The sequence below is a fragment of the Centruroides vittatus genome, unplaced genomic scaffold (assembly GCF_030686945.1).
Source record: "Centruroides vittatus isolate TY-2023 unplaced genomic scaffold, ASM3068694v2 contig_630, whole genome shotgun sequence".
In the NCBI taxonomy this organism is placed as follows: Eukaryota; Metazoa; Arthropoda; class Arachnida; order Scorpiones; family Buthidae; genus Centruroides; species Centruroides vittatus.
The window spans coordinates 768,983-791,015 of record NW_027122387.1 but is presented as its reverse complement, the minus strand read 5'-3'; the positions used below and the strand labels follow the sequence as shown (position 1 = coordinate 791,015).

Below are 22,033 nucleotides of genomic sequence, written 5' to 3'. Positions count from 1 at the left end.
GTTACTAATCTGCCAGGGGGAGCCTTTTCTATTAACGCCGTTCATTGTAATGGTAAAATGCGGGACTAACAACTGGTATCGATTTAAACCGACAATTTTCGACTGCCAAGTTGTAGACTTCTTATCGCTAGTGTTCGTGCTAACTAGCTATTTGGCAGTAGTGTGTAGTAAAAGCGGCCGTAGCCACTGCCTCGGAGGGAACAAATACCAGAACGACAACACTCTCCTCGTCCCGGTTCTTTCGCCGGGAACCTACCATTTGCCACGGACGAGGGGTGTAGGGCTATAGGTGTAGGACCTGACCTCCCAACTTCCCGTACTGGCAAAGGTCGACCATTCCCCGTCCGTATTGATTTTAGGTCGATTCGATAGATGGACGTCTTTGGCAATGGACACGTGTTGACGGCTGAATTTCTCTTTGCTTTACCGGATCTCATTCTTCACCGGGCTATATAATACCTGGCCCGGGCTTCACACTTTTATAACCTCTGCCTACCGGGACACGGGCCGAAAATTTCGGCGTACGACTGCAAAATATATATTTAAAGACAAATAAATGAAATTACGGGGGAGGGAGAGGCGTTAGACAGACCCCCAGAAAAAAATGGTTGCCGCACGGGAGAAGCGGAGACGAAATATTTTCGTATCAGAAGTCAATACGGTGACGCATGTCCGGTGTGACGGAAACGCGGCTGCAGTTGACCGATTCTTCAGATAAACGGTTCTGACCGATACGGGCACGAAGAACGCAGATTTCGAGCGGAACAAGTCGTGTCGAAAAGAAAGGTCCAGTCGCGTGCTGGCGGGCTAAGTGCCACCTTTACGGTACTTATCTCCGTTCTAGAGGAAAAAGTTTCTTTTTCGGGGTGGAGAAAACGATAGAGAAAGAGAAGGGGGCTAAGAAAGAAAAACAGGGTCTTTAGGGGCCGAAAAAGCGGACGGAGGACCAGAATAGAAATTGACTGCGATCTTTGGCACATCTCCAGTCTCGGAAAGTTGCCAATCACGTCTCTCTCTCTCTCTAGGTAGCGAGTAGCGAGCATCAGAGAGGGAACGAAAGCGAAAAAAAGCCGACTTTCCCACCCTCCCCCCGGCATATTATATGCAAATGGTGGAAGGAAGGAGGAAAACAATAAGTTGTTTACACCGCACGGTTGAGACGTAGCAGACGAGTGAGTGAGAGAGATTTCGACTAACCTGCAGACGGAAATCGATCTGGACGTTTTCTCTGGATCGGATAGATGACGTCGAATTTGTAGGCGAAAACAATCATCTCCAATGACATTCATTGGCGTGAATAGTTTCACATTCTCCGTCGGCCTTAACCTGTTAGAAAAACAATCGCCGACTCCCATCGAAAATGGCGAATCTTGTTGTTGTTGTTGTTGTTGTTGGCGTTTTATGGCCGCGCTATCAATTTCATTGGCACAAACAATAAAAGACTTAATTACACAATTAGTGGAAGGTGCCCCTTTATTAGGGTCATGTTTGAGTAATAATCTCGATTATTATTAGCAATCAAATTCGGATAATTCTATTTACCGCAAGCGATAAACACGCGACCGAGTGTTACGCCGTTTAATAAAACATTTTCGACATCGTTCTCCCACCGTTTTATAACTAAATTAAAAGAGCGGAAGCTATTTCTGGTTATTTCCATCGGCCATTTTCCTATCTTTTCCTCCTTGTTTTTCTTTATTTTTCTCCCCCGTTTGCTTCTATTTACAAAGAAACGTCCCGAACGTCGGCGGCGAATGATGTGTTTGTGCGCGTTGACGAACATCGATTAGTTCGACTATTTGACACGGTGGCGCTTCGTCGAACGGTCGGCGGACGAAAGAGCCCCCTAGTGCGAAGACAAGGACGTCCACGTGTTTCCCTCCAAAAAAGATGACCGCAAGTAACAATAGTAGGAGGTAAAGTCTGGATCTCGTCCAAGAAATTTCAAACCTGGATAAACTTGTACGTTTCACGTGCAGTAATTTGGCTACTTCTGGTACAATTCCGGCAATTACCGTTACTCCCAAGCTTTTTTCTTTCCTCCTTTTAACCCCTTACACTTCTTTAACTCGTCTCGGATACCGAGGTGTCTCTTAGAAAAAAAAGGAAGGGGGGGAATGAAACAACTTTCTTCGCAGACTAAATGACTATTTAAGAATGTTCCCATTGACAGTGTGGAGTGGTAATGGCGTTAGAGAAGCGTCACTTTTTTCCTTTAATTATTTCTAACGGACAAACCATTAAAGAGAATATGCGCCGCCAAATGCGCCGTGATGGAGGTTGAAAGTAAGGAAAGGAAGAGAGGGGGGCGGGAAAAAACTCGAGAAAACTTACGTAATTTTTAATTCTAACTCGATTAATTTAGCGAAAACTAATCGCTCTCGTTTGTTAAGGCGTACAAACCGACGTAATCATCGATACGCTTTACGTAACTACGTTTTTACACATTAAAAAAAACGTATATATATATATATATGTGTGTGTATCGACTTACGAATTTAACATAAACGCCCATCTGCATGAATTTAATTAAGAAAAAAGCGTGGTAAGTTGAGTGATAATGAGGATAATTTGAATTGTTAACTTGTCGTACGAAGTTTTATTTGTTGTAACAGTGTTAAAAGAGGAGGCGCGAGTAAATGCGCTACGTCAAGGCCAATGACCGATATCACCTTGGTGACGGGACCAACACAAACACCACAACCTGGGGGAGATTTTAGTTAAAACATCCGAGTGACGTCATCGGCTACCCCCTCTCCCTCACCCGTCCTTGTCCCCAAGCAGACTAATGTCCTGTTTGTCGTCTATACTTGTTTATTATGGAGTGCGAAATTTGACTGGGAGCCAGAAATCTATCGTAAACTTTTCCTAACTTAAATGTGGCTTCCAGTATAAACTAAATTTTTCTCTATCTATTGAATATTCAAGTATTGCTATCTCCGGGGGAGAAAAATATGTAGATATATATATATATATATACACACACACACACACACACACACCATTTTTAATATTTTATCTCCATGTTTTTTAATTTGACAAAAATATATATAAGGATTTTTTTTATAAAAAAGACGTGGAAGTGTCATGGAAACAGGGAATAAAGTTTTGCAATTTTGAAAGTTCGATTCATTTTCGAAAATTAGTTAAAAAATAACACAGACAAGACGGAGTTATCTAAAACTTTCTGGAGACTTCCGCGTAAATTTGTAAACCAGCCAGGAAAAGTAAAATTAATTTGAACGGAATGACAGGATCTTTAGATTATCCTTAATCCGTAGGGATTAAGAACGTCCTAAATCCCGTTTTTGATACGTTTCCAGTAAGGAAAAATCTACACGGGGGGGATGGAAAACGGCTGCCGACGTATACGGGACGGATGGGAAACTTTCGACTGGGATGTTGTTAAAATATGACTAGTGCCCAGCAGTTTGAAATTTTAAACCATTCTAAAATGTTCGGTTCGATTGTTGGTCACCTATCCTTAAAACCATTTGTTTTACACATCGACACTGTTGTACGCCCCATAAAGATTTACTAATGCAGATAATTAAAATGTTCGAGTTAATGAGGCGTCAAAGACAAAACGGGATACTGTCGCTGGCAGCACTGCATACCCTCCTACTCTTCTCATTCGCTGTGTGGCTTCTGCGTACTTCCATTAAGTGGAACGAAACATGCTTCGTTTAAATTAAAATATACAGTGGCCATGTTATTAATATTCTCCGCCTTTCTGTCAAGATATGTTCAAGAGTTAGATTTTCTCTTTAAAGGACTCGCTTGGTAAGAGGAGGGAGGGGGGGGATATATTCTGTCTTTTGTTCCGTGCAAGATGGCGGAAATACTGTTTCCGTTCTGCGAGATGTTTGTTTTCTAGTGAAATATTTGCCAAACAAAACTTTGTTTTCTATGTGCAAAGTAGACTTTCGATCGAAAAGGCCTGGCCTTCTTTCCTTTATGGATCGTACTGAACTGATGCAATGTCATTATTAAACCCGGCAACTCTATGCATTTATCTATCCACAGAGTGTCTGCCAAGACTTAAAAATAAAAAAAATAATCCTTATAAAGCAATGCGGAATCTATCTTATCTATCTACAGATTTAGAAGAAGAAAAAATATTCACAGAAGTTTTTATCAAAGGGAGAATATTAAATTTCATTTCGAAATCCTGAATTAATACTACGCAAAGACGAAAAAAGAAAATGGTTCTGTAGATCTTTACAGTTGCCGCTTGGTCGAGAATTCAAAGTATTTACTCGAATTTTCTACTACGGAAAATCAAATAATCGTTTAAAAATTCTTAAAAGTAGGTGTCAAGTTCGACACTTCTCTACGGGATCGGTCAGCAAACCTACCCTAACCACACTATTAAATGCACATTAAGCGTGCCAAACTCAAACATGCCATTCTTCGACAGGGAACGGTAGAAAAATCCCACAAAAACTGATTAAAGATTTCGTGTAATATTGTAAATTTTTATGGGGGAGGAAGAAAAAAAAAAAGGACCTATAATAATATTCGTTTTAATGACCCGCAGGTAAGGGAGCAACCTATTAACTCCCCGACGTGTTTATAAAATATTTACTCGTTAAACCGTTGGATAATAAAAATATATCGGTAATGACTAGGGCAATAATATTAAATAATCAATCATTTGCGTGTTTCAATAACGTTACTGTAAACCGATATTTTAGGGATTCGTGTTCAAACACAGTTAACGTATCTGTTTATGATAAAAATTCGGCTTTTCGCTTTAGATTATCAATAAAATACAAATGGCGATTATCTCGATAATCGCGCAAGATATTTAGTGCCTTTTCGGGGAGGAAAAACTTATAAAAACAATAAGGATCTAGCGTATTTTGGTGTTTTTTTATATTATTAAGAACAATATGCAAAGTATTATCTAAAATAAATAAATTTATAGACATTTTATCACTTTTTTAAGTATCAAAGACAATTTAAACCGAGCAAAGATACAATATACACATATTACATAGATTCATAAATGTTCTTGCATAACCTAGAAGAAAGGAATTAGCATATTTACAAAATGTACCCTTTTCCCTTAGAATTCTAAACATTATTTTGCCACGCGGATGATATACTTTTTATATATACCTTAAAAGAAATTTCGCTCGATCTAACCGGTGAGGGTTAATTTTAGTCATATCTCTATATACGTATACATAGGAAATTTACTTAAAAGTAACACCTACCGTAAAGAATTTTAACGTAATTAAAGACGTGGTTTATAATATTTAAACAATACTTCTACCGGAAAAATACTTTTAAAATCGTATTTAAAGATGGTAAGGAGAAGAATCGGTATTAAAAAATAAGAAGAAATTGTTAAAAAAAGGCTATTAAAATGAAAAATTGAATTTGCAAACAAATTGGAATTTTTAATAATATAGACCAATTTATTGCTTTATTTCAATTTTTATGGGCTATAAGATTAAATTGATGCATTTATGAGTTATTAAACAGAATCGGCTTCTTTTACCGAATCATTTTTCTTACCTTTCGATTTTAAATATTTTATTAAACGTCGCTATTACTCTTAACTCAAAGACTTAATCCACGTATAAGACAATAAGGTTAAGAGAGGAGGAGGGGGAAAAATTGATTTTAATCCCAAAATATATCCAATTATTGTTATAGTAAATTTATTATTTATTTTATTTTTTTGAGCGACAAGTAAAGAAAGTATTATTTATTGTAGAGAACTTTGTCGAAACTCTTGCTTTCATTTATAGGAATTTCAATTCGGCATACAGCAGTTACTGGCCATGCTACAACACAAGCGAGCGATGGAATGTCATATCTATGGTGACAGCTTCTCTTCATGGGTATGAATAGCCTCATTTCACAAGAGAACTAGCTTCATCTCTCACAATTTCCTTCTTATATCTTAAGAATTGTATCAATTCTTTTCAATAATTTAAAGAATCTATATAGAATTGCAATCTTGGGGCATTTCTAATATATCTAGGGAATTGTACTGTTTTTTTAATATATTTTTCTTTTACTACTTCCTTTCTTTTTCTTTCTTTTTTAAAGGATTTATATGACCTTATTTCTTATTCCCGCTTTAAATTTATCAGCCACTATAAATCTGTGACGAATTTTAAATGTATTTACGAGGTGCCATTGTCCGCCTGTTTTAGAATTGGGTTTGAAAGTTCTTACGCGCGTTTAAAACGTTCATATTTATGAAACTAGTAAGAGCGTGGTCATTTACGAAATTTACAACCGTCTCTATTTCTGTAAATGCTCTAACAATAATTGTACGTAGCACGTCTGATATCTAGAAATTAGATAGGCCTGAATACTAACTGCTTCATATGTCCGTGTAACTGCAAGATCATTTCGCTAGTTTCACTGTTTGTCAGATATGCTCGGTCGTACCTATCCATTAAGATGGGAGAATTCAATCGTCACAATTGAATCAATAATTGTTACGCTGTTGTTAACATACACATGTTCGATATGCCAAGTTGATTTTAGAGATGTCACAGGGATATATTTAATAACTGTTGCCATTTGATTGATTTTATAACATTTTTTTTCCTCCTCCTCCTCTCTATCTCTTTTTTATTTTTTAAGTCTTCCAGCGTAAAATAATTATTTAAATTTGAAAGACTTACTAAACTACAGCCTCTAGCCATGTTAAGATTAATATTTAAGAAAAAAATATATATATTTATAATGATTATTATTATTATTTTTTATCTTGTTAAATTGCAATATGGATACTGGTTTATGTATATTTTTAGATATTATGAATCTATTCACGAATCTTTTCTATTTTTGACGTGTTTAGAACGGCTCCTCCTATACATCCGAGGGGGAAAAAAATAAAGCATTACAGTATATAATAAAAAAATCCGATGCAAAATTCGGTCAATACAGACTTTATTCATAGTCGTGTCGAAAGAGGAGCACAATATTCATAACCCGGAATAAATTTTTTTTTTTGGAAAAGATACACTCGCAACTGTGGTGAACGATGGAGGCATCAGGATGTATCCATCTATCTATATGTAAGCGGGCGGCAATGAGGGACCATATTTCACCCCAAATAGACCTATAAAAGTATCATGGGGGGAGAGAGTGTTCTAAATGTTGACACTCCTTACAATAAAACAATAAACTCTCCCGAGGGATAGAATTCGTTGAATGTTAGCATTATGACTTACGCTACCGGATACTGTGTTATATCTTTACGTTTTCGTCATTAAATAACCATTAATTGTATCATTTAAACTATAAAAATAAATAAATAAATAAATATATATATATATATATTTGAAGAAGAGAAACAAAAATAAAAAAAAATATTTTCCGTGAAGCGGGGATGAAACTCGAAAGTGTCAGAACAACCCGTCCACATTAGTTTCGCTGTGAACACAACCATAAAGTCTTTCCTTTGATTATCATGATTTGATTCGGCAGCTTGGAAAATGTGGATCCACGCGAACGGGATCTTTACCCCCGGTGTCGTATCCATCACCAATCTTTCCGGATGGAGGGATCCACATTCACCTTGGGTGCCGGGCCCCCGGGGCCCGTGGGGAGCGGTGTCTAATAACATGTATCTCATTATCCACTTGAATGAATATACTGTCACCGAGTATCATTTCATTGATGAGAATAAACTATGTCGTTCGCAGCATTTAGGCCAGGCCTGTTGACAGGCCCTTCTAAACCCCACGTCGCTTCCGAATAAACTGTTAGAAATGTGTTTTAGATTCGTTTTGTTATGGAAGATAGCATTTAGTGCACATTTATCTTGCTTATCGGAGTTTAGGTAAATAGGTAATGTTGCTAGGATTCCCTCAAGTGTTTTTCTGATTGATTAAATTGCAGGTATTTTCCCTTCATCTCTCTTAAAAAAAAAAAATAAATAAACTTAAAAGTTCACTTTGAAAACAACGTATTAGGGTAAATTAATTGTTTAAATTATCATAATAAAAAAAAGAATTTAATTATTTAAAAAAAGCCAAGTTTAAAAAAAAAACTATCTTTTCTGTGTTTACTCAGCAAATATTTTCCAATCAAAATAACAAAATTTAGCTTACTCTTCTATTAAATGTGTCATTTAACTTAAGAAAATATTTTTTTTATTTAAATTTATATTAGAAAGTCAGGGCCTTGTGTCATTTTATACCGAAGCTAACTAAAACACAGTGTGAAAATTAGTATTATAACTAAACCCCCCCTCCAAAAAAACCGAGTGTTTTCTATAATTTTCGAATTCCAGAAAAGTTTTTAATTACGCTCGTATGTTCTCCCATTATTCCTTTATCCCCGGCGACAGAAACAATTCAAAAAATGACAATTCTCCCTATCACAAAAGGAATCTAAACCAACTTCAATAATCTAGCGATGATGGTTGCATAGCAATGAAGTTCCTCTTTTCGATAAGTATCGCAGCAGTTGTTTCTCTCGTCTAAACGAATAATTGCCAATAATTTTCTTTCTTTTTTTTTTTAAAGAGAAATAAATAAATACTTAATAAATATAAATGCTTTAAATACCATCGATTATAATAAACCGACTTACAGACTTACAAACCGAGGACATAACACGATAACAGTATTCGATTTCAAACTATAAAAAAAAAAAAAACATACAGAGTGGCCTACATACATGAAATTATTTCTATAAATTTTTATAGAAATCTATCGGTCTATAAAAATCTATCGGACGTTACAGTACAAATAAAAGGATCTAGAAATACATTTTTTTAGAGCACTTTTATATGTATATAGGTCTAAAATAAGTCAAATTTTACTCGTCAGTAAGCAAGATTTAACCGTTTAAAAACGCTTATTGTCGACATATTTGAATGTAAAATCGTTTATAAAGAAGCACGATGATTTTTTCTAGTAAAAACAATTAGAAAAAAAGATGCACAGGAAGTATAAAAAGAGGAGGGGACAATTTCGATAATTCAATAAACTTTAAACCTATTTTTTCCGACGTATATCCTACAGTGATATGACCTAAATCGAAAGAGATTTCGTTAAACTTTCTTGGCCTTTTCAAATCCACCCTTTTCCTACGTTTCTTTTGTCGGGAAGAATCTATTCAACCTCTCTCTCCACGCTCAACCTTTTCAGCTACATCACGCTGTGTTACCATAGCAAACCGGGCAAAAACATAGTCGTTATATAAGTTAGTATCTAGAACCTAGAAGACACTTAGGCCAGACTCGAACGGGGTAAATCGATACAAAAAAATGGAAGGAAAGAAAAAAAAGTTTGGCCGTAGGATTTTAAGAGATGTGGCATTAAACACCTCCTTCGGACAGTAGCAGATTAACTGTTTGATACGGTGCATTATTACACTAACGATTAGTTAGTAATGTCATAACACCTGCTGATACACCACAGTGGGCTACTTCCATTATTGTCGATTAATTGAAATTCGCGTAGCGTCTATACTTTATAAACTGTTAATACCGGAGGAGTAGATAAGTAAAAGGAAAAAAAACATACGTGTGCGGCGTATACGTTAACACAATGAAGACGTAGCCAGCTGACATAACTCAAGTTGACGTTTCCGTCACAAATCATACGTCGCTAGCCAAGTCATTTGTCTGGTAATACACGTCAATGTCGAGGGTGGAAAATGAAACGCTTACCTGTTTTTTCCTTGATCTCACATAAAACGCTGAAGAGAGCAGGCTTCATACGATGGCAATTCAATGTGTGCTTTCTGGAACGACAAACAGCTTGCGTCAACACCACACACACACATTGTTGCACACTTAACACTTTTTTTTTTGAACGTTGCTTTTTTAGAAACTCACCTTGCTTGTGCTTCGTCCAGACTCTGGTCTGTGATGTTCATTATTTGTTGTAGTATCTCAGAAATATCGTGTTTACGAGGTTCTTGATCGGGGGTCGGCTGTTGATCCACCCCGTGCGGTTGCTGTGGCATCCCATAGCCATGCTGAGGCACAACATGACCCGCCATACTGACAGATGGGTGTTGAGAAACTGGGTGCATCATTCTTTGTTGATCGTCCATGCTCCGACACCACCCTCACCAGAGCAGAGTGCGGCGTGTACAGACGCCCCGACCAGTACAGCTAACCAGCGTTTGTGTCACCAGCCACAACCGCCTTAGTACAGCACACGCGCACAACCATCCATAAAACTGTAGGTAGCACAACCCGCTATAGTAAACCAACAGTAATTGAGTATTTTGTTTGGAATACTTTTGACCGACAGCTAGAAGGCTTCAGGGTGGGTCGAACTATAATGCCAGTCAAGCTACCTCGCCATAAAAGATGAGCGACTTGCAACGACGGCTGTCGACGTCAGACACTGGCTCCAGCCAATAGGCGTGCGCATCCAGGGTCGCATTTCAAGCCCGGATGGATGTCAATCATTCCTCTCCGCTCCTCCCACTTGAAGGTGATCGATGAAGGACGGAAGTTCCGGTGTACGTGTGTCCGCGCAAGCGCACTACCCACTATCCCGGAGAAGACAAGATGGCGGCTTGTTGGTGGCGGCACGTCAATCCGCAAACATCTATACCGAATCGCCTTTAAAACTTTCGTCTCGCCGGTATTACCACGTAAATAAATCCCGAATCGATTGTAGAAACCAAACGGAGGTATGAATCCATTCTATCATATGTATTAAAAGATATTTTCCCTTTGCCTGATTGATAGCTTCTAATTTGAAAGATCTTTGAATTTTATTTCATTTTTAGCTATTTATTTCTATAATACATGGCTTATTATATCCACAGCCTATCAATATTATTCTCAATCCGTTCATAATCAATAATATTCATCCATTTCTCTCCTACGTAAATTCGGTCCATTTAAATATTCATGTAAATTTCAATATTTCACGTGTTTAAAAATAGTCAATTAATAGTGAAAAGAATTTATAAAGTAAACATTATTAAGCTTTCACAAACGTATTTTACTGATGTTTATCTACATTGAGAGAAAGAAAAATTAATTGTGTTTGCTTAATTTAATAATCTGATAAAATGTCAAAATTTGCTATCAACAAAAGAGTTGTTATAACTCCTTGTAAATCATTGATAATAAAAAGATAATTTTAGGAAAATATTAATTGAAATCTTTTGTATAAATAATCTTATCTAATTTTTAATTTACTGCATTTCGCTTTTTCTTCTAGGTAATGAACCTTATTATCGAACGTAACTTAATTTATGCGTTAAATTATTTTAGGTCCGATTATCTCGAGTGCGAGAGAATTTTTCACGACCATGGTTGCCGAGAAGTCGACCGCTTACGTTCGAAGTTAACTTAGAAAAATAACGGAAGATAAGAGGTATTTTTAAATTTCGAAAGTGTATTTATAGATGTAAATAGTAGCGTGATATAGTACGAACGACTGCATTTAGTAATAGGGAATAATTTATATTTTACGTACGCATACACATTACACGTACGTGTACATACATGCTTAAAGAATGAAATATATATTTAAAAAAAAATACAATATTGATTTTCTCGAAATACAGTACTTATGTTTACTTTTAGTTCCTACAATGCAAATCAAAACAGACATATTTGATTAACTTTCTTGAAATGACAAATTATGATGCATTATTAACTAAAATATACGCTTTAACTAGATTTAAAATTAATTGTTTTTATTTATTTATATAATTTTGACACATACTATTAAACTTTAATGTTATTTTTCACATGTATTAATGTTAGAAACATTTAATTTTCATAAATCTATTTGAAATATTGAACAAAAATTAAGAGACTTTTTAATATTTTATGACATTTTTCAATAAATTAATGACTTTGTCTTCAAAACGATACTTTATATCTATTTAAAAATATACGAAAATTTATTTTAAAAATTCAAATGCGTAGTGTATTGATTTAATAGACTTTGGGATAAGATTTGATATTGTTAACATTCCTAAAGTTAATTGGTAGTATTTAAGAAAAAGTATTGTTAAGTAATATTTTAATACAACAGCAAAGAATTTAAAATCCTTGAGTAAATACAATTGGCATAAGTAATAGACATTTATCACAGTATTTTATCATAATGTCAAGGCTGTTTAATAAAATATAAACTTTATATTCAAATTATATTTTATTATTCTGGAAATTATTGTTAAAAGCAAACTATACTAATTTTAATCGTGCATTAGTTACATAGTATTGTTGTTCTGTTGTCAATCATATATAAATTATTATATATTCTGTGTAACGAGTTATATAAAAAGACGAAAATGTTCTCAATCATTTATTTTATCAATTATTCAGATTTTATCATTAATATGATTAATGAATGAATTTTATCAAGAAGTATTTTAAAAGACATTAATTTATTTTTGCATATGTAAAAACATGCCATAATATCATATCATATATACATACGTGCATTTTACAGACAGATTTAACCAAAGTTAATATTTTTTATAAATGTTGATATATATGGCAGCGCATATAAAAAATGAATTGCATGTCAAAATGAAATATTCTGCCTTGACTTGAAAATACTTGATAAAATATATCATGCAATGTAATAATACTGTATACTCTTGTTTTAATATTTTCTGTTATCCATTGTCTGAGCTTGGGATTAAGATAATAGATTGAACTTAAAAAAACAAATAACATTTTTTTTTTTGTATATAAAAGTTTAAATTAGAAAATGTTATTCAGAATATTTGTTTCTCCTCTCAAATATATGTATTTCTTAGTTAGTACCATTTATTTTGTTTTCGTTTGTTGAAACTTTTTTGATGAATTCTACGTTTTAAAGAATATTGTTAAAAAGTTTATCGTCGGCATATATTATTGATTCGAAAGATCGCGATAAAATTTTCAATAGCAATTACGTATTTTCAATACATCAATGTGTATAATTGTTTATAAAGTATAGAATAAATTAAAAGCTTTTGTAATAATTATATAATTTTATAAAATACTGCCGATATTTTCTGTTAATAATTTCCCGAAATCTTAACGACTTTATTAAAATATGTTTAAAGAGCATAGATTAAAAACTTTTGTTATGAAAAAAATTTTATTATGATAATTCAATTAAAATAATTTATCAAGAAGTATAGTAAAACCTGTCTAAAATGGAACCTGAATGAAATGGAAATTTGCCTAAATAGAAAAAAAGTCTTCAAAATAATTCATATTTTGATATTATTTTTACATTGTAAAAAGATTACAATATTTAATTAGTAAAAGTTTAAATAAACGAAATTAAACAAGAATTAATAAAAATAATAAAATTACACATTAATTTTTTAAATTATTGTTTTAAATATATATATATATATATATATATATATTTAAACACATATCTTAACTGGTATGTAATTTATTAACTATCATATTTTCATTCATGTGAGCCATGGGTTGTGTGTTTAAAAGGCAGCTTGAAAGGGGATATGGGTTACGTAACGATGCAGATTATATGTCCGTTTTAAATTACAATTACAAACTTGTGTCTAAGGAGTAATGGCTGCTCCATAGATGTAGGATATACAGTGGGGATTACGTGGAGATTTTATTTTTGTTTTAGCAATTTTCTGCAGTTTATATGCCCAAAAATGTGGTGTACTTTGTTATTAAAGGTGAATTTGTATTAGAAAAACCTCGTTACAAGTTAACAAATTAGTATGATAGCAATTTTTATCTTATATTATTTGTTTCTGTTTCTATAATTTCGAAAATTGATGTTTGTGTTTATGTATTTGTGTATGAACACAAACACCAATTTTTGAAATTATAAAGAGAGAGGGAAAGAAACGATATAAGATAAAAAATTTCTATTATACTATTTTTGTTAACTTTCTAACGAGTTCACAAATGCACATGTATGTATATTCATGTATATATTGATGAATTATCAAGTCTTTTCAGATGCCTGAACTTTGCTTTGTTGTTATAATAAAATTGAAATAATTTATTAAATGCTCAATCTACACAACTCTCAGTTCTGTGGCTTGAATTATATTTGTTTGTTATTTCTATAGTTTTTTTTTTTTTTGTTATGAATCATCATTATTTCAAAATATAATTATATAATATATTTATTTTGATATTTTAATTATAGAAATTCACATATTAATATAACTTTGAAACTTGTTTTTATATAATTATGAATTTATGAAAAATTATTCATATTAAATGTCGATTTGTATTAATTAAAAACTTTCATTTAATTATATGCTTTCTTAATTATTAAGAACGTTAATTCTTTTAACAAATTTTCTAATACATTTAGTTTAAAAAATAATAAAATATATGTTTCAAAATTTTCAGATCTTAAATACTATAATAGATTTGAATGTTGTTATATATATATACACTAAGGGGTCTTTGCCCACTTGCTCTTATATTTATTAGTTGTAAGTATTTATTATCGAACAGTCCCTTTAAATGTTCGTAATGTGTTCAGTCTATAAAGTCAAACTTTATACATTGAACTGGATTATTTGGTTATTTTAAGGCTAATTTTAATAACAACTTGATAATACAGTAGATTATTTGGCTTTAATTAAAAAATTGGATTAATAGATGTTTATGTATCAATCTATAAATTTTTGAATAAAAAATTTATTAAAAAAGTTTGTAGATAAGCAGCCTAACCCCCTTGCTCACTTCACTCCCTTTGTTCAACTCCCTGTAGGGTGGCCCTCTTTGCTCCCTTGCTTCACTTCCTTCACTCAAACCCTTGTGGGACACTTCCCCTTTGGCAAAACCTCTGTCATTCCCCCATTTAACCCGCTATGCTTTGCTTCTCCTTATTCCTCCCACTTGCTTCAACTGGATCAATTCATGGGCTTTGCCCATTTGTTTCTAATATATACTATTCATAAAAAAGATTTAGAGTAATGATTCATTGATTCACAGTGCTGCCATTTTTTTTTTGTGACAATTTTAAGCTAAGTATTTTACACACACACACACCACACATAAATATATATATATATATACACACATACTTGCATTGTTTTCAGGATACATAAAATATTAATATTATATAGGAATTGAAAAATAACATTGTTTCGAAGTTAAGACTGAAAATCACATTTTTGGAATAAATATTTTTGATCATTAATTATTTAGTTTATAATAAATGAATAGGAATTGGAATTTGTGTATGAGAGAGCAGAATAAGTTCATTTACAAACTAAAATTATTTAACCAAGAAATTTAATTATTGCATTAAACAGTTAATTTTTCCACTGATTTAGATTATGTAATTATTTTAATTGCATTAAATATTTTATAAATATTTCATTGCTGAAACTCATATTATTTTGCTGTAAAATTTTACAATTGAAAATTAAGTGCGAAGAATTATCGGTTGTTACGTGACATCAATTTATTCCTACATAAATACATATTTAGTCTAATAATCACGAATTTATTTTTTATATCCGACGAAGCTTAAAATTTATTTTAATATACTAAGATGTGATGAATGAACTTTAAAAAGATATGATAGATAAGTACAATGGATAAGAATAAAACAATTTTGAAAAATATTTACTAGTAATTCAAGACATAGTGATTAAGATAAAAGCAGCTTGACAAATAGTGTAATAATGTATATAGAATAGAAGAATGTCTCTAGTTAGTCAAGAGGAAAAGCTGAAGTGATAAATCAAAACAAACAAACAAAAATGGGGAAAAAGTTTTATGTTAAAGTTAATTTAATTTGCTTTTGTCGCATTATAAAAGCTAAGAGCATTTACTAAATATTTATCTTATTATTTTGTAAAATAAGTTTGGATAAATGTTTATATAATTATTTATAACATCATGTAATTGAAAGATATAAGATGTAATAAAATGTTAAAATGTTTATATAAATTTATACTATTTAATATTTTATACACATTTCACATTGACATTTTTTCCTTTGCTTTATATTTTATGGATAAAAAAGCATTAACACTTACATTTTTGAGAAGAAAATATTAAATCAAATAAAATATTGTTTATTAAATATATATATATATAAGAGAATATATCTGTCTGTGGGAAATGCTTATTGCTTATTTATAGCTTTCAGATTTTAAGTAATTTAACATAGCAGTCTTAAAATTCATTGATTTAAGCTAATTTGAAAGATTATTGTTAATTTCTATTATTATTTATTTAATGTTTAGCTCTAATGTTACTTTTAATTAAGTTAGCAATATTAGATTATGTCTTAGTAAAGAGTTATGATTAAAAATTCTATAGAATTAACAATTTCTCCTTAGATATTATACTAAGCAAATGTTTAATTTTTATATTAATTTTCTGAACTTAATGTGAAATTAATGAAAATCAAATATTAGGTATGCATTCAGATTATTGGTTCCTGTTTACAGGATAAGATTGTCTACTGTTTTATTATGTTATTCCATAGATCTGCACTGTAGAGGATTAATCATTAATAAATATCAATCAGTTGGAAGCATATAGGTAATATAGACCAAGCAGGCTAATGAAATTTTTAGTTACTTTGATAGATCTTAATAGGTTCAAAATTTCCAAGAGAAATTTTAGAATTATGCTTCGTCGGTCTGATTTACTTCTCGTAAGCTACTTTGAGAACATTCGTAAGAATGTTTCGTACTCAACATTTCTATATATATATATATATATATAAATGTATGAAGATTGACATAACATTATGTAACATCACTTCTCAAAGCAGAGTCTATAAGTAAATAACAGGTATCAGGTTCTAGTTGATTTATCACGTATTGCTTTAGTTTATACCAGATAAGCTAGTTGCACATTTCACATTTATTTTATTGTTAGCATTCTATTTTCATTTCCTTTACTACATTCACATCTTTTCATCACATCTGAAAAGCTAATTCAATTTTCAAGTTTGATTAGCTCTTTATGGAATAAATTCTTCAAATAAAAAAATAAAGCCAATAGCTTTTAATTCTTTAAAATCCACGACAAAACTAGTAACGGAATGTTTAATTAAAATTGATTAGTTTGTTCTCAAAAAGCAATGCTAACTTATATTCCATTTTATATAATCTGTTTAATACAATATTAAAACTGTATTTGAATATATATATATTTTTGATATATATTAGTACTTTATAACAATTTATCTGAAATTCAAACTCCAAAATTTGTAATAAATAATCAAATATTAATCCATCTTTATCCATTCATGTAATAATTTAAACATTGCTGAATATCATGTCAAATATAGTATTACTATTTGATACTTCTAGTCAGAATTAAATTAATTTTTTAAATAATGTAAAGTCAAATAAATTTGAAACAAAATTCAAAAATTTTGAATAAAGGGCATATATTCTTGATTTTTGTTTTTGTAATGTTTTTTAAAAAATATTCAGGTTTCGCAAGAATGGATAGTTGGTGGATTCAGTATGAATCTAAAATGTATAGATTTGAAACCAGATGTATCTTTTTATCTGAGTCTCGGTTTCTTTTAGCTGAAATCTGGTTCGTACACTATGGTTTAGTTATTTAAGCATTCATAGGAAACTACAAACATTCCATTTTGATACAAATTTCATGTCATATTCTGAAACGAATAAAAGATATAACTTACTTAAAATATTTTATATTTTGTCGAAAACTTGTTTCAGAAACTGGTTTGCATTAAAAAAAAAAATAAATAAATACATACAAGTTTTGTCAATCACTTTTCTAACTGTTAATTGTAACATGATCGGAATAATGTATCTTTTTCTAATAATTTAATGTTTTTAAGAAATTTTTAATGTTTTAAATATAAGTCCAGTCAAAATGTTTTAAAGTTAATACGTCACTTTATTGTGATACCAGCAGATGGAGGATAACACCCGATTTATATTTTGTCATTCGTATTGTTGGTATGTAGTAATGTTTATTGTATATAAAAAGAATAATAATTCTTTAAATGCAAAAATTTTAAGAGATTTTATTACAATTCAATAATTAACTTTACATGAACTAAAATATTAATTTTATTTTATGTACAGTATATGAACAAGAACTTTATAAAGTTTCAATTGTGATTATTATTGTTAATTCTAAGCTGTAAAATTGCATAGTGTATCAAGTCATTATTATTTCTTTCTGCATATATTCCTAAATGTAGCTGAATAAATTAGAAATTGAAACATTTATAGAGTCGTCTTCATTCTTTTTGAGAACGATTGTGAAATACTAAAACATTCATTTAGATATCTTTAGTTTAATAAGAAACTCAATATACGATAAAGAATTTATATTAAAATAAAAATATAATTTTTATAAGAAAAACTTGAAATGGGTTTCAGAGTAAACAGATAACATAGAGAAGATAACAAGAATACGCACTTCCTTTTTTAGGCTTCATGTCGCCAAAGGTAAAAAGTCCTTTAAAAAACACAAACATCCAGTTAAAACTAGGAGTCGGTGACACACAGACGTCTTACTCTTCAACCATCCAGCCAGTGGGTGTTTCCGCTTTTTTATCTGCTGGAACAAGCGCTGGAAAATGCAAATTTTAAAGCTGCACCCTGGCGTCGGTATTTTAAAATTTCTTTTTGTCGATTTTTCCGACCAATGGCGAGATTATTATTAATCAAATTGAAGACAAGTCTGCCCAAGAGGGACCACCATTTATTTTGCGCTCCAGACTAAAAACATACACATATGGCGACAGGCCTTCCTTTTTAGGCTTCATGTCGCCAAAGGTAAAAAGTCCTTTAAAAAACACAAACATCCAGTTAAAACTAGGAGTCGGTGACACACAGACGTCTTACTCTTCAACCATCCAGCCAGTGGGTGTTTCCGCTTTTTTATCTGCTGGAACAAGCGCTGGAAAATGCAAATTTTAAAGCTGCACCCTTTTTGAGAACGATTGTGAAATACTAAAACATTCATTTAGATATCTTTAGTTTAATAAGAAACTCAATATACGATAAAGAATTTATATTAAAATAAAAATATAATTTTTATAAGAAAAACTTGAAATGGGTTTCAGAGTAAACAGATAACATTAGAGAAGATAAAAGAATTACTGCAAACTAATTTATGTTGTAAACTTTATGATTAAAACATCAAAGAGTATTCTTTGATCTTTGAAGAATTGAAAATAATGTTTTAAGAAGAATTTATAGACACAGAAGTATATTAAAGACTATAGTAAAGATATATATATATAGTAATACCTTGGTTTTTGTTGATTTTTTTCACAAAAAATTTGTCTCGGTTTTCGTCAATTGACTCAGATTTTGTTGGCGTGCTCGAGTGACCTCACTGCTAATTTTGCGAAAACAAAGGGCTTCCCATGCATTTTCCGGGTTAGTGTGGCGTTATTTCTCGTTGTGTGAGCATTACCCCGCAACAGCCCACTATTGGCCAACGGTTTTGAACACCGGGAGTTCAGTCGTGAGTTTGCGCTTCGCCAGGATGAGCTGGCCACATGGAGTTTTCTGGGTTTTCTCCACATCTGTAATGCCTGAATAGGGGCCAGTTACCCTTAAACAGACTTCCCAGAAGGCATTATTCCCTGCGATACGACCATCATAAACGCATACAACTGCTATTACATGACAATTACGTCACACTTTACCACGGGGCGATATAGGCTAGAAGCTTGTATCCAACTAGCTTCTACAAGATAAGACATTACCCCGTGTGTCTAGCCAAACAATTCCATTGCTTTTATCTTAATGCTAATTATCTTATCTTTTATCTTTGCTAATTGGTCTTTTATATTAATTTCTTATTGCTTTTAGTATATAACGCTATATTAATTCTCCACAAAATGGTTTTTGGTATGTGTTTTGGAGTGTCTAGAACGAATTAATTGAATTTACATCGATTCGTACGGAAATAATTGCCTCGATTTTTATCGGTTTCGGATTTCGCCGATTGTTTTCGGACGGATTATTGACAAAAACTGAGGTATCACTGTATATATAGATACATGTAATACATACACACACAAAATTCTTAAATATTCAGTAGTTCTTCAATTAAAATATTGCTTGACTTCTCATAATTGATTTTATGTTGATAGTTTGTTTTAATGCAGGTTTAATTAGAATTTTATTCTTTAGAATTACATTTTTATGGTTTTTAGAATTTAGCTCATTTCTAATTAATCATAAATATTGATGTGAAAATTTGAAACTTATACTCAAAGTTTAAAGTTTAGATAATATTAAAGTTTTTATGAGGATATTTATATACAAACGATTACTTAATGTACAATATATTAATTCATTCTAACAAACAGATTAGATTTCAACATTTAAATGAATTGAATTAAAGTTTGAATGAAATAGCTAAAGATTTGTAAATTGAACAAATCTGAAAGATTTACATTCTTTCCTTCTTTTGTTGTGATAAAAAAAAACTTTAGAATGATAATATCATTTAATTTTAGCGAGAAATTTATGATTGATTACAGTCAGTCATATCCTTTCTAATTAACCATAATTAATTACTGGAAAATTATACCATTTTATCTAGGCTAGCATCATTGTAATTCATAATTGACATTTGCCCCTTTTTTATTAATATTTCAAATCTGTCTAATATTTTATAACGATTTGTTTAAATATAGATAATACAAATATAATTGAATTAAATTAAATAGAAGAGAGAACACGGAATGAGTTAATTGTATTTCCGTAATTTTTTTTTTTTGTACTGTTTTTAAAATGGAATTCACAAAAAACTATTTTTTAAATTGTTACTTAAAATAATAATTTATCTGCTAAGACAGAAATATTGATTGTTATAATTGTTAAATATACGTTTCTTAACGTTCTTCTAATTTATTTTTTTCTAAAGAGAAGTACGATATCACAATTTCCGAAATTATATTAATTGCATTTAAAATTAGTAATTTCTTTTTCATTATCTTAATAAACATTCAGTTTATTGAAAATTTATATTTTAATTGCATATTAAATATTTAAAGTGCTTTATAATAATAGGAATTTAATAAATTAGTTTAATATGTAGTAGGCTATAAGTTTCCGTTCGGCCTTTCTCAAAAAGTAGATTATAGATACTTTTGTAGGATTTAAATAACTTTTTCGAGAATTATTTTAAAAAATGAAGTTTTTCACGAATACATTTGTGTAGGAAAATATATCCAATTTTTATTTAAAATGAATTTACATAAAGATTTTTGACATCTGTTTCAATTGTCGTCGTCGTAGACAATACAACAGTTTTATTTATTTTTTTTTCCCCTCTCTTTATGTAAAAAAGATATAGTAATTGCATATTATTATACTTATTAATGTTTTTATAGCTTGTATTTTAAATTAAGATCATTAAGAGAGTTAATTTAATGAATTTATTTATTTGTTAATTTTGAGTTAAAAGACTCTTCTTAAGTTTATCATCTAAAAAATCTCTTAAAAATGTTACATCATTTTAAAAAAGCAACATTAAATTTAAGGAAAATCAACTTGTTTTAATCAGAGAACTAATAATATAAATAAAAAAAAAATAACTAATGTATTTTATCATTTTAAATATATATTATAAAATAATTATTTTTCTGTTTTATAAGCGCTAATTTATGAAATTTTAGATTAATACTTACATTAAAATAAAATATTATCCAAAGTGAACTATAGTCTGTCGTCTAATATTACTGTGAATGTTACATCTAATTTAATATGTAACTTTTATAGTAATACCAGAAGATGGATTATAGTTCACTCTTATTAAATTGTGTAAATTTATTAAATTGTATTTTTGGACTGTTATTTTTATCAATATTAACAAAATTTAATTTTTAATACGGTTAGAATTTCACTGGTAATTTTTGTTCGCGTTACATATTTATTTATTAAAAACTTTATATAAAAAAAATACGAGGGGAAGTATTTGTAAATAATAAAAAAATTCCTTTTGTTCATTTTTAATTGAAGATAATGCATTGCAATTTAAAATACACTTTAAAAAAACAATTATATAGGACCATAATTAACCGTTTTTTTTTTTTTTTTAGATTTTTAGATGTGTTTCTAAATTTAAGAAAAGTGTAATGTGTCT

At 30.8% G+C, this 22,033-nt stretch overlaps 2 protein-coding genes across 5 annotated transcripts in view; one reads left to right on the top strand and one right to left on the bottom strand.

The window, feature by feature from the left end:
- The window catches only part of LOC136979666 (homeobox protein extradenticle-like), a 73,069-nt gene extending 62,698 nt beyond the window's left edge, over nt 1-10,371 (bottom strand). For all 3 annotated transcript variants that reach the window (XM_067275701.1, XM_067275702.1, XM_067275703.1), the window contains exons 1-2: nt 9,824-10,371; nt 9,656-9,729 (exon numbers count right to left, since the gene is read on the bottom strand). In XM_067275701.1, coding sequence (XP_067131802.1) covers nt 9,656-9,729; nt 9,824-10,044 — 295 coding nt within the window. In that variant the 5' untranslated portion in view covers nt 10,045-10,371. The remainder of the gene's footprint in view (nt 1-9,655; nt 9,730-9,823) is intronic.
- Nucleotides 10,372-10,482: 111 nt separating this feature from the next.
- The window catches only part of Sin1 (SAPK-interacting protein 1), a 79,323-nt gene continuing 67,772 nt past the window's right edge, over nt 10,483-22,033 (top strand). Inside the window, exons 1-2 of one of the 2 annotated variants that reach the window (XM_067275700.1) lie at nt 10,483-10,635; nt 11,228-11,330. The gene's annotated coding sequence lies outside the window, so the exon portion shown is untranslated. The remainder of the gene's footprint in view (nt 10,636-11,227; nt 11,331-22,033) is intronic. The other variant, XM_067275699.1, reaches the window with a different exon arrangement.